The sequence below is a fragment of the Hyperoodon ampullatus genome (assembly GCF_949752795.1).
Source record: "Hyperoodon ampullatus genome assembly, chromosome: 18".
Classification (NCBI taxonomy): domain Eukaryota; kingdom Metazoa; phylum Chordata; class Mammalia; order Artiodactyla; family Ziphiidae; genus Hyperoodon; species Hyperoodon ampullatus.
In genome coordinates, this window is record NC_136931.1 from 34,635,877 (window position 1) to 34,649,395 (window position 13,519).

At 39.4% G+C, this 13,519-nt stretch overlaps 1 protein-coding gene across 3 annotated transcripts in view; it reads right to left on the reverse strand.

Annotated features, from left to right (window-relative positions):
• Positions 1-384: 384 nt before the first annotated feature.
• Positions 385-13,519, reverse strand: part of TENT4B (terminal nucleotidyltransferase 4B) — a gene marked incomplete at both ends in the record, with an annotated part of 57,547 nt that continues 44,412 nt past the window's right edge. Inside the window, 10 exons of one of the 3 annotated variants that reach the window (XM_079724185.1) lie at positions 385-561; positions 1,720-1,884; positions 3,586-3,632; positions 3,869-3,972; positions 4,078-4,204; positions 5,973-6,186; positions 6,938-7,066; positions 9,917-10,024; positions 11,124-11,244; positions 12,674-12,720. In XM_079724185.1, the coding sequence (XP_079580311.1) occupies positions 385-561; positions 1,720-1,884; positions 3,586-3,632; positions 3,869-3,972; positions 4,078-4,204; positions 5,973-6,186; positions 6,938-7,066; positions 9,917-10,024; positions 11,124-11,244; positions 12,674-12,720 (1,239 nt within the window). Of the gene's footprint in view, positions 562-1,719; positions 1,885-3,585; positions 3,774-3,868; positions 3,973-4,077; positions 4,205-5,972; positions 6,187-6,937; positions 7,067-9,916; positions 10,025-11,123; positions 11,245-12,673; positions 12,721-13,519 lie in introns of all 3 variants that reach the window. The other 2 variants (XM_079724183.1, XM_079724184.1) reach the window with 2 other exon arrangements.

The following is a 13,519-nucleotide window of genomic DNA, read 5'->3' on the forward strand; positions in this document are numbered from 1 at the left end:
TTCCTTCCCCACCCCATCCTCTGAAATTGTTTCTTGTTTCTATCACCCTACCCACACTGAATAATACTATTCCCTATAACTCTGCATAAAGCCAATGAGAAATAGATTTATTTTACATTCAAGCTTTAAATCTTAAAATGACCCTGTTATAGCATATGACTTATCAAATGAGCAGCCTTTTTTTTTTCCCCCTTTTTTGCTTGCTTTTTGTTTTTGCAGTTGTCAGTCTTCATGATCCATTCCGTGGCGAGCTGGGAAAAAACGCAGTTGCTAAATCAACGTCTGAACAGTGTAAGGCTCCCGAATGTTTCCCAGGAGTCCCTATCCAACTGTCCTGAGCATGAGATCATTGCACACAGAAGACAGTCCATCGTACAACGCCGACTATCTACAGAGGTCTGAGAGGGGAGCGTCCCTCTTGTGTTTCCTCTTTTTGCCATGGTAATACTGATTATTTGATTTGCCTTGATGTTGTTTGTTTGTCATCAAGGAACCATGGCTTGTTTGGGTTGTACCTTGGAAGCCTTTGCTGGAAGAACGAAAGAGCCTTGCTGATCCATGCTGCAGAGAAGGAAAGCGGTCAAAAAGACATCAGTATTGCAGATTCCACAGAGCACCGGCTAAGACCTACCTCGGGGAGCTTTCACAACCAGGAATATGCTGACTCATCTAGCAGGCAGAAAACGATGCTACAGGGGTTAACTCTCTCGGGCTCTAAAACTTTTAAATATCAAAAAACATAGACCACTTCTTCTGTTAAGAAGAAGCCCTGTCTTTTTAACAGAGTATATGGAATGTAAGGCTTTTCTTAAGGAGCCTATCAACCAATACACCACGTAACAAATGGCATTACTGGAAGAAGCTGTCAGACATGCAGGTGTGTTGCCAGGTCAGGGGTCATCACAGCTGGCCCCTCCTTTCCTGCTATCACGTGTCACTTTAATTGCCATTTCTAAACGAGCCTGTGTTTGGTGCACATGACTATAGGTAAAGTGGATTCTGCGAGTCACGTCACACATGAGGTGACTGACATTAACAGTCAATCTGTACCGCCAAGGGGCCTTCCCCAGGGTCCCTGATGTACTGGGAGAGGGTGTGATGGCCTTAGGCCAGAGTCTAGTACGAAATGACTTCTTCCCCTCATTTTGATTCATTACTCATGATGAATAAAATTTCAGGCAACTGAAAAACTTACAATAGAGTGTCTATGGCCTTTTTAAGTCAAAGCTAAAGCTAATCAGCTGACCGTGGCTGACTGCTGTCTGATCATTTCAACACAGCAACTAGGTATTGAATTTTAAAATAAAAAAGGATATATTATTCCCAGATGTGCACAACACTGCAATGAGATCATGCAAAAACTTCACGTGAGTTTACTTCAAGTACAGCTGAAACTTTTTATAACTTGAAGCAATTTTTTTTATGTTGAATCTGTAATAAGGTGGGTTGGCTGGGACACCTTATAAGGACCAGGTGCTAGACTCCCACAAAGGTTTGTGTTACAATGGTGTCTCACAAAGATCCTCAGGACATCCTGTTACTAGAAGCACTGTCATGCTTTGGCACCTCTCAGAACAAAATATGTTTGTTTTTTAACCTAGAGCTTTCTTTAAACCCATAATATGTATATGAATACGTATGTATATATGTATATGCATGTACAAAACTCTAAATATTCTATACGAAATATTAACAATCAAAAACACAAACTCCACACACCTGGGATTTGTTGGTGCTGTTGGATATGTTAGTGGTCTGGGCGCTCTGCATTTTCCCGCCTGCCTGAGAGGACTCCAAGGACACATCCTGCGACCCTACCCGGTTCCCAGTGGACGGGCGGCAGAGCAGCTGTTTCGGGGTTTTGCACGGTGTCGCATCGGAATCCTAACACAAGTCACATGAATTATAATGTGACACAGTAATAATTTAGACATTCAATATTAAGAAAGGAAAAGAACTTCAGCTAAGCACTCTCTGGACTAAGTCTAATAAATATTTGGGAGTTAAAGGAAGCACACTGAGGAATTTATAAAATTAACTGCTTAAGTTTTCTTCTAAACATTTAAAGTGGCTTATTCTATCAGAGGGTTTCTGTTCATTGTTAAATCCACTGCCCACGCCTGACCTTGTTAATCGGCCTTGAAGGAGCTCATAGAGGTCCAAGTTTATTTGCATTTTTATTTACAGAAAATGAACCATGGTATAGTTGAAGGAGCATGATAAAGAGTGAGCACCTAGGTCCCAGTCCCTGATTCAATGTCTTCAACCAAATACAGAACAGTCACTTTACAAAGCTCGGTCTCTCAGAGTCTGCGATGACAAATCAGTGCTCCCTCCCCCAAACACACCGAGCGGATCAGACTTCCCAGAGACACTGGTCTGAGCCCACCTGTTTCTGGGCTGCTGGGGCCATGACTGCTACTCTCTCCTCAGGTCTACCCTTCCCCTCACACTCTGCCCAGCATTTCAGAGACACATACTCTCAGTCCCTAAGGCTCCCTCTCGAGGCCGTGTCTGCTTTCACCCCTCTGTGTCTGTGACATCTAGCTCAGCATCCTGTCCTCCACAGCTCTGCTCTAGGAACCAGAACTGCCCACAGGTAGATCCTGCATGTGAGCCTTTATGAGTCCATTATGATAAATGGTCATCGTCGACAACAGAAAACTATGCCTCTTCCATATTCAGATTATTTAATGTTATACACTTAATGAAGCCAATAAAGCCCATTTTATTAATAGATCTTGATTTTAAGTAAACTCAGGATAAGACAGAAAGTAGATTAGGGATTTCCAGGGCACAGGGGGAGAGAAGAAATTAGGGACTGCTAATAGGTTTGTTTTTGGGGTGATGGAAATGTCCTGGAATTAGATAGTGGTATAGCTGCACAATATTATAAATATGCTAAAAAAAAACCCACTTAAGTTGTACATTTCTAAATGGTGAACAAGAGAGCATATATCCCATTTATATAAAATTTTGAAACAGACAAAACTGATGTATGGTATTAGAAAATCGTAACGGTGGTTACCTCTGAGGGTAAGATTGGGAATTTACTTGAAAACATCATGAGGGAACTCTTTGGGGTGATGGTAATAGTCTGTATCTTGTTAGGATTTGGGGTTACACATGTGTATGCATTTGTTAAAATTTAGTAAATGTATAATTAAGATTTCCTTATACGTTAATTTTATATCAAAAGAAAAAACTGGACAAACACTGAACTGTGGGTTAACGATGAGTACACAGCACTACTTTGTGGGAAGTGTGCTAATGTCTGCAATACTTTGAAATGTGTCAAAGAATAAGATGAACTGGTGAATGAATGGACAGCTCTGTGATAAGCCAGTAAAATGTTAATGGTAGAATCTAGTGGTGGTGTATATGGATGTTCACTAAAATCCTTTCACTTTTGGCTGTATGCTTGAAAATCTGAACACAATGTTGAGAAAAAGTACAATCATAAAGTTATTAAAATTTCCCAGGAACAAATAAGAAAATGAGCTAGCCTTGGCTCTCTAGATAGAGTTATACCCCCGACAGAACTCCTAAGGGTCTAGGTTTAGAAAACGATGTCTTCATACTTACGACGTCACTAGAGCTGGACTGTGTAGCGGAAGAGGAAGACACTGGACCTGATGAAGAGTTTGAAGAGTGTTTACTAACAGATTCCGAAGTTTTGATTCTACATTTTCCAAGGGCTTCATTTTCTTCAGATAGATTATTATTACATTTATCTAACTGCTGAGTATCTACTATCAAGGTAACACCATTTCCTGAAAGAGTGGCAAAAGATTGGAAAACGTTTCTTCCCATTAAGCACACACAACACAGAAAAGCCTCGAATACTCAATCGATGAAAAACTCTTACCATTGCATGAAGGCTCAGGCCTATTCTGCAAGCCCCACTGCTTTGATATCCAGTCTCTATATGTGGCAACTTCATCTGTTACTCTAATTATTCTACCTAATATGCTGCAAGTGTTTAAAAAAAAAAAAAAGAGGGGAGGTACATTAATTTGAAGATAAGAAGCCACAACCAATTTTGACCCAATGGGCTGATTTTAGTTAAACTTTTACCTCTCCGTTTCGTTGTTGGGATAGTACTTTGCTATTGGCGATACAGCATGACTCAGAACAACGTAGGCATAATCAAAGGCCTGTTTCACTTGCATGGCCCCATATGAACTCCTTCCAACATCATTACCTTTAAAAGAAATATATACGTAAGATATTAAAACTTACCGTGGCTTAAGATGAACTAAATGTTTGTGAGTCCTCTCCTGGGCGGGCAAGGGCACTCACTATCCTGCTGGAGCGGCACCCAGAATCTGAGCTGTCAGTCAGTCCCACAGCTCCCCAGGCTCTATAAACGTGTGCATCACGCATAAGTATGTTCTTGTGGCATATAAATTGCCTAAATGTCTTCTGACCCAACAGGACTATCCCAAACACAGTCATGCAAATAAAAGAAGTAACTGCCTGCTTTTCCGTAAGAGGGAAACCAAGCTAAATTATAAATACTTATTTTTTGCTTGGTAGGTATACAGACATCTCCTTCACCAAATTATGAGCTCCTAAAAAGCAAGGACCATCTTGCTGAAAAAACCTTTGTGTCCTTTATGTAGGGCAGGTTCCCAGTGAACATTTCCTCAATGAATAAACACAGAACTTTCTTTTTTTTTTTTTTTTTAATTGGCCGCACTGCACGGCATATGGAATCCTAATTCCCCGACCAGGGATCGAACCTGAGCCCCCTACATTGGAAGCGTGGAGTCTTAACCACTGGACCGCCAGGGAAGTCACCACACAGAACTATTAATGTTTATAAGATGGCTCATCAAGCCAGAAAAGGGCTCCTAGGCAACTACTCTATCTCTTTTAACTCCCTTTCCTTACTCATTTTCAAGGCCAATACATTAAAGCAAATGACTAAAAGCATTTCCATTGAAGTCCGATAACACGGAATCTAAATATTTTACAATTATATCAGGAAAAAATATTGCCCAGAAAAACTAGGATACAAGCAAGCAAACACAGCATCATGAAAGCACAGGAGGAATTCATTTTCTGCTCACTTTTAAGCCAACATAAAGCTGGAAAAAGCACAGGGAGACTATGCAAAATTAAAGAGGTAAGAAGGGGTCCAAAGGGAAACTAAACTATCTCTTGGTACCCTTTCCCTCATGAATTCTGAGACATATGAGCGTGCTCACTCCCTCTAAGGACCTCAAAATCCTCACTTAAAGCACCGGCTGACAACTGGTTAGAATCAGGAGCAGTGAGGACGCAAGAAAGAAGAAAAATGGCACCAAACTGGAGATGCACAAACCCACCCATATAGTTAGTACCCACTCTCCTTTGCCTTTAAGAGTCGAATGGATTCTACTCCCAACTCAACTCATTTGCAAGTATGCAATGTGTTTTTCTGCTGTGTGTGTGTGTTTATGTTCATGTGTTTGCTTATAAAATATTTTGAGGGCTTCCCTGGTGGCGAAGTGGTTGAGAGTACCCCTGCCAATGCAGGGGACATGGGTTCGTGCCCTGGTCCGGGAAGATCCCACATGCCGCGGAGCGGCTGGGCCCGTGAGCCATGGCCGCTGAGCCTGCGCGTCCGGAGCCTGTGCTCTGCAACAGGAGAGGCCACAACACTGAGAGGCCCACGTACCGCAAAAAAAAAAAAAAAAAAAAAAAAAAAATATTTTGAGGAAAAAAATGACTACAATTACAAGTTAATGCTTAATTTTTCATCTGAAGAGAGTTTAAAGTACAATATGATGACTGACAATGCCCTTTCCTTCCTCTTTCTTTTTTTGGCCGCACTGCGAGGCTTGCGGGATCTCAGTTCCCCCGACCAGGGATTGAACCCAGGCCCTCAGCAGTGAAAGCGCAGAGTGAGTCCTAACCACTGGACCGCCAGGGAATTCCCAATGCCTTTTTCTTTGAATGTCCATAAATTTACCTAAATTCAATACCTGGTTGTAAAGGATCTTCAATATAAAGCATGGATGGCCTGTAGCCGTCTAGCATATTTTTCTGTACTTCATCTTTGGCCACATAGGAACCACCATCCTTTATCCGGATGCCAGTCTTTAAATAATTGAAGTGTCGTCCATATAATTCAAAAAATTCTATTAAGAGAACACCATAGTTTGTATTGGGGATGCAAGCATCTTCCCTGGGATGTAACTAAAATGAGAAGAAAAAGAATTATATTGGACTTTCTCTAAATTCAAGGTGAGGATAATAAATGACATTCTAACTTCTATAAACAGTATTATTATAATTTTGGTTTAGTATAGCAGCCAATAGGTCATGGAGTTAGAGCAGGCTAATCATAATAGTACTTCTGTTATAGACAACCTAAATTAAAGCCCCATGGGTGTGGGGGGACCTGGTGGGGGACAATTTATAAGGCTGAATTTTACAGCTGCCCCAGGATGCTGAGAGCGCGGGCTTGGTCCAACATCAGGGAAGTCATTCTGACTCACCAGCAGAGTCACGCAGTTGGCAACACTGCGCCACATAAATACGCTCACTGATGAGATCAAGACTTCTAACTCATCTTAACCAGACAGCAAATCTCAATTCCAGATAAACTTACAAGAGTAGTTGCTGAGAAGACATTCTTAATTTTGGCATTTGTGTTACTATTTACACCTGTGGAAACCACACCATATTTCTGCATGCTAAAATTTGCAGTGAAAAGTCTCAAAAATACTAGAGCACACGGGATTAAAAATTTTTTTAAATATTCTTCCTTAGGGATTTTAAAATACTTATTTGCTAAATTATAAAAAGGTACCTAGTTTAAAGGGAAAAGTCATTAAGTAATCAAGGGAGACACTCTAATTAGAGCTTGATTTAAATTTTTTCCAAAATGATTCCCAACTGATTTATTTTAAAAATGTTTAGTGTACACTAGTATGGTATAACTTACCTGAAGGAAACTCACTGCCATTAAAAAGAGACTATAAGAACCAATTCCACCTGTAAATACTTCATTAAGGTCCCTCTGTAATAAGAACTGTTTCAATACTAAAACCAAGTATGGTAATACAGGATATTTCTGGAAAAGAAAATTGTATTTTAAATGAATTCCTACATCAATAATAGCTCTAAGCATTAACAGCATATATGGTCTCTAAGTATAAACTGGTCCTTACATTACAAACTTTGGTGGACATATGTAATATACTTAATTTTCTATTTTAAAAACAAGCTATAAAAAAGTAAGCTATAAGTAATTAAGGATTGTCTCCTCACATCTAAAATCTAAAACATGTAGACGTAAATGACAGCACCCAAGCACTCACTACAGGACAGAAATGCTAGCAATACATATTGTGTGACACTGATTTATGACCATTACTGAATAATATTCAATTGTAAATAGGTAACAGAAACAGTACAGGACAATGTCTCAATTCTTTTTTTTTTTTTTTTTTTTTTTGGCCACACCTTCCAGCTTGCAGGATCTTAGTTCCCCGACCAGGGATCGAATCCAGGCCCCATGTAGTGAAAGTGCAGAGTCCTAACCACTGGACCGCCAGGGAATTCCCATCTCTTAAAGCACTAAATCAGTGGGATTTTAAAGAATCACTTCTTGTAGGTGGCACTCCATAGGCAGACCAGGGTCCTTCAGATGACTCTGCAGAGCCCAGAAGCAGGAGCCATCCTGCCTGCTGTTCTCCATGCTGGCAGGTGAACACACAGACACACCTTCTGTGCTTTACAAAGGGTGAGAACATCCATGCTGGCAAATATGGACAGTGTGAGCCTGTCTTTCACTCAGGCACACACTCATGAAGTACTCTCCACAAGCCAGGCCCTAGGCTAGGGACGCTGAGGGGAACAAAGCAGGCACAAACATCAAGAAAGAAGTCAACAGCCATTACCTAGGGGTGGTAGAATTACTAGTGATTTCCACTCTTTTCTTGACACTTACAATGAAAACAAACTGCTTCCATAAGAAAGAAAAGTTTATACTTTTGCAAATCATGTCAAAGTAAGCAAGCATGAGAAACAACAAAAATATGGAGAAATAATCATTTTTAAACACTACAGTTGAACTCAGAAATATAGTCTCTTTAAAGAACAACTAGGCGGGCTTCCCTGGTGGCGCAGTGGTTGAGAGTCCGTCTGCCGATGCAGGGGACACAGGTTCATGCCCCGGTCCAGGAGGATCCCACATGCCGCAGAGCGGCTGGGCCCGTGAGCCATGGCCGCTGAGCCTACGCGTCCGGAGCCTGTGCTCCGCAACGGGAGAGGCCACGACAGTGAGGGGCCCGCGTACCACAAAAAAAAAAAAAAAAAAAAAAAAAACCAACTAGGCAAATTTCCAACAGAATTTTTTCTGCATATATCCTCTGACCCAGAAATTCCACTTCCGGGAATCTTCCTACAATTTATTAGTGTAAAGAAAGATGTAGGCATGGAAGGATGTCCACCAAGCACTTTTTGTAACAGAAAAAAACCACTGGAAGCAACACCAGGGAAGTGCTACACAAAGCACAATAATCCTGACAAGGGACAACCATGTAGTCAGTGAAAAGAATGAAGGAACCCTGACTGTGCTGATACAGAAAAACGCACCAAAATATTAAGTTAGAAAAAAAGTATTAGACATCTTTATATAGTGTTCTATATTCCTTTTGTTAAAAATTTCAAGAAGAGGATAAAAAGCAAAGAAAAAAAGCCAATGAAGGCACATCCTATGAAGCTGATCTAAGCATATAAGGTATAAGGGTGACTCACTTTTCACTACCCTTTTATACTGGTAAGATTTTTTATCATACGTATTATTCTCAATTTTTTAAAAAGTTTCTTTCTGGTAAAAAGAAACTTTATACACACCCAATACCTCCAAAAGAGTGGGATTACAGATAATATTTCTTTTCTTTTTCTGCTTTTCTATACTCTGCTCATTTATACAAGAATATAATGTTTACCACAGGGGAGTTAACATTTTTTCTGACATGAAAAGAAAAAGGTGAACCTGAAGAGCTGCTAAAAAAAAAAAAAAAAAAAAAAAAAAACATCGTGGGGGCTTCCCTGGTGGCGCAGTGGTTAAGAATCCTCCTGCCAATGCAGGGGACACAGGTTTGAGCCCTGGTCCAGGAAGATCCCACATGCCACAGAGCAACTAAGCCCGTGCGCCACAACTACTGAGCCTGCACTCTAGAGCCCGCGTGCTGCAACTACTGAGCCCATGCGACACAACTACTGAAGCCCGCGTGCTCTAGGGCCTGTGTTCCGCAAAAAGAGAAGCCACTGCAGTGAGAAGCCCGCATACTGCGACGAAGAGTAGCCCCTGCTCTCAGCAGCCGCGTGCAGCAGCGCAGACCCAATGTAGCCAAAAATTAAATAAATGAATAAAATAAATTTATTAAAGAAAAAAAAACATTGTGAATGGAGAGAAATGATATTCTACATAAGCCAAAGCAGTTCACAGTTTTAGTTTTGGGAGAAAAAAGCTGATGGGTTTAAGCATGTGAAATGTTCTGAAGATGATACTGACAAATTCTGCCCTATCTGGGAAGAAAACAGAATAAGCAGAAACAGACTTAAACCACTTCAAGATAAGATAAGGACACCTGCAGGACCTATCTTACAGGTGACTTGGGGATTAAAATCTAGAAAAGGCTCCCTAGAGAGGGTCTTAATCTGAACTCTTGGAGAGAAGTTCTTCAAAAGCTTCCTCAACCCTTAATTCTTACTTGAGGTCACATTATAAATTACTGATTATTACAAGCAGATTCAAGGAAAGTAAAACCACTGCACAGAAAAGAAGCATCTGTCAGCGATACACATATAAAAATAGTTTAGCCAAGTATATCAGAACACCACCACAACAGAATCTCAAAACACAACTCCATTTCTAATATTTTCACTGAATAAACACTATAAATTGTCTGACCTTGGTAAAATCTTTGATGAGGTCAGCTGCTCTCACACCATTCTGTACATTAAAGCTGATATCAACTTTCACTTCAGTAAAAGAATCTGTTAATTTAATAATAGGTACCTAGAAAGAGAAGACAGGTAAAATTTAAATACTTTAACGAAATTAAATGACAAAATCAGGGGATGGAAGGTTATCTGACTTGAGGTCTTGACCTCCTCATGAGGACATAAAAACACTGAGTATTCTGAACACTCCATACCATAGTTGACTTGGCTTTCTAGATATTTACATTACATATTTAGCATTTAACCTCATGCAATATATTTTGTAATTTCTACTAACTGAGAGTTTTTAAATCAGGTAACAAAAACTTTCTCAACATTAATATACTTTGGAGAACAGTTTCCAACTCAAGAAAATCAAGAATTATGAATATCAGCCCACAGCACCAAACTGTTTCCAGTAAGAAAACTGCTAGATTCTTAAGTCACACACAGTAAGTCACTGGCCTTTTTGGTCAGTTTTGCAAACAGCCCAAAAAACAACCTAACAAGAGAACTTAAAATGTAAGAATGATTCTCAAATGAACAATGATAGGATGATTTATATGCGATATCAGGAATTCTTTAAAAAAAAAAAAAAAAGCTCTATTTCTACCATGCATTAGAAAACTCAGGCCAGCAAACTTTGTGTACAGAACTGGATTTCCAAATTAACAGCTTTTAATAAAAAACAATACAAGTTGTTTTGCTCTAATAAAACCTAATATGCAAAAATCCAAACTTCTAAAATAGACATATTTATTTATAAAATGAGCTTCTGTGAAAATTCTTTAATGTCCATTCCGTTAGTTAAAATATGACTTGATTTACAAAATTTCAATTAATACAATTCTTCAAGGATACAAAATATGATAGAAAAGTAACAGCTGTGCAACTATAAACTTTATCAGATATCCACATTTTTACTTACGTTTTTATATTAAAAATCTACAGTATTATGTATGATAAATTGAATAATACTTTTTAAAGAAATGTACAACCAGAATAATTCACTTGTCTCACAAACACAACTTTTTATGTACAGCACTGTGATCATTAACAAAAGGAAGGAATAATGCACTCACAATCCGAGGTGCTCACCAAAATTAAATTTTAATTTTACAAGTTTCATGCATAAGTAACCTAGAGAGTTTAAGATGAAATGTTGAAGAACTTACAGTTGCTTTGTCTAGAACTTTCACCGAATCCTCATCTGCAACTTTATGCTTCCGAAGAGCTTCTTCCAGGGTCCAGAGGGGTAGGTTCTCCCACTTCCCAAACACCACAAGATCGATGTCACTGAACACGGAGCACACACAAGAGTTGTTTCAAGAAGTGAGAAACTGTACTTGCTTTAACTCATTCAAGCTACAGATAGCAGGTTAGTACAATGGAACTCTATTTCTCACCCCGCCCAATGAAGACTAAATGTGTTGGTGAGGACTGTTTTTAGAGAGGAAGTGGAAACTGGTGATTTTAACAAACTCCTCCTTCTCCTGGTCATTTCCCGGGGTGATTTTAAAAGAAGTAACACCTCAAAAACACCAGTTAACGTAACGTTTCCTGTTCATAAAGGCTTCTGGTACTAAAAAACTTAAGACCTTCCAAGTGAATGAGGTTAACTGATTGTGACTTACATTATTAAGTATAAAAAGCAAGATGCAGGCAGTGTATCTAGTATGCTACCATTTGTGTACAAAAGGAAGAAACACACATTTCCTTTTATATGCATAGAATATCTCTGGAAGGATATGCAAAGAACTGGTAATAGCAGCTCCTCCAAGGAGAGAAACTGGGGGAGAGAGGTGGGATCCAGACTTTTCACTGTAATTACGTGTGTGCTCTTTTCAAATCTGAACTAGGTAAATGTAGTACTGTTCATAAAATTTAATTAAATTATTAGAAAGAGTGACTCAGGTTTTGCTGAGGCTCAGAACCTAAACAAGGAAAAATATTAATGGACTCAAAGTTGAATATTTTACGGCTTTTGTAGGCCTAAGACAGCAATGGGAAGAATGGAAATTGCTAGGATCCATCCACTTTAACACATTTTAAGTTTGGGTAAAGTAGACTGAATCAAACTCAAATGAAAAAAAGTGATGGATGCCTATAGTGCACTTGAACATTTGTTAAAAGGGTAAATCTCAGGTTGAGTGCTCTTACCACAGTAAAAACAAAAACATCATAAGAGTTTTTGCTTCGTAAAGACCACAGCATTTCAATTTTTACAGAACGGGTACTCACTCCTCAAGGAAGTCTTACTAACCCCCAAATCACCCACAACACACACGCCCCACCCCCAGCTATCGGCCAAGACAGCCCTCATTTGAGAAGACCGAAACAAACAAGAGTCCTGAAAAGACCAAGACTTCCCCCAGAGAAGAGTTTGTACCCTGATTTTCTGAATCAGAACACTGGAACAGGAGCTAATAGTATGAGTTCTTAATAAAAAATGAGAGACCTGGCATTCCAGAGAATACAAAGTTCTAGAGCATAATCAGGTGTTTTACCATAATATTACAGTAACATCTGTGTTAGTGGGTTAAGTTACGGGGTTGAACAGTTCTCTGCAGTGACATTCTACCTCAAGATAATTCAAATAAAATACAGGTACGTGAATTTTTGTTTCATAAATCTGCTTTGTTTCAACTCTTACACATTCAACAGTCAAAGTGCATACACTCTAAAAAAATGTACAGTCCCTTAAAAGTGCCATAAACGTACTAACCTAGTAGGTAAATACAGGCCAGTTTTAAAACTTCCAAATATCTGGACCTAAAAGAGAAAAAATTGTTATATTAAAATATCAGATGAAAAGCCACCAAGCTATGGAGAAATGCAGGGTTTTGCCACCCTCTACTGGTAATTTTTAGTACTACAAGAGCACTTTTTTTCTAACACCATGCTTTCATGAAGTGGGATCCCGTGGCTTATAGGCAGACATTCGGAATATAGCTTAAACTTATTAGGTTCAAATATCAAATATCAAATATGTAGACGTAAATAGAAACCTTTCGAAAGTAATGTTCAGGTCACTAATGTTCCCTGATAATCTAGAGAAATAATCACAAATCCTTAACTTTTGTTCTCTCAAAAGGAATCTTCTCATAGATTACTGAATTAGGGTCAGACTACTTCAGTTCCAGGACAAGTGCCAGCCTATAGGCCATCTCCACAGAGAACACCAGGCACTGTCATTATAACATCATGCTGTGGCATAAAATCAGGACATATCCTATCTCAAATCACAGAGAACAGTAGAAGACTCAGGCAAATATGTGTCTGCAAGTAATTGCAATAAAGGATGAACAATGGAAAACGTTCAACTTTTGAGGTGAGATGGACCCAGGAACCTAATCACAGCCTCGTGCTCCTCATCTGCAAAAAAACTGTGGATAAAATCCCCCACCTCAGAAGGAGGAGGACTGATTTAGATCAGGGCTTCTCAGCTTCAGCACTACTAGCATCCGGGGCAGATAATTCTTTGTGTTGAGGAACTGTCCTGTGCATCATGTGGTGTTTAGCAACCTCCCTGGCCTCTACTCATTATATGCCAGGAGAACCTCACCAGTCA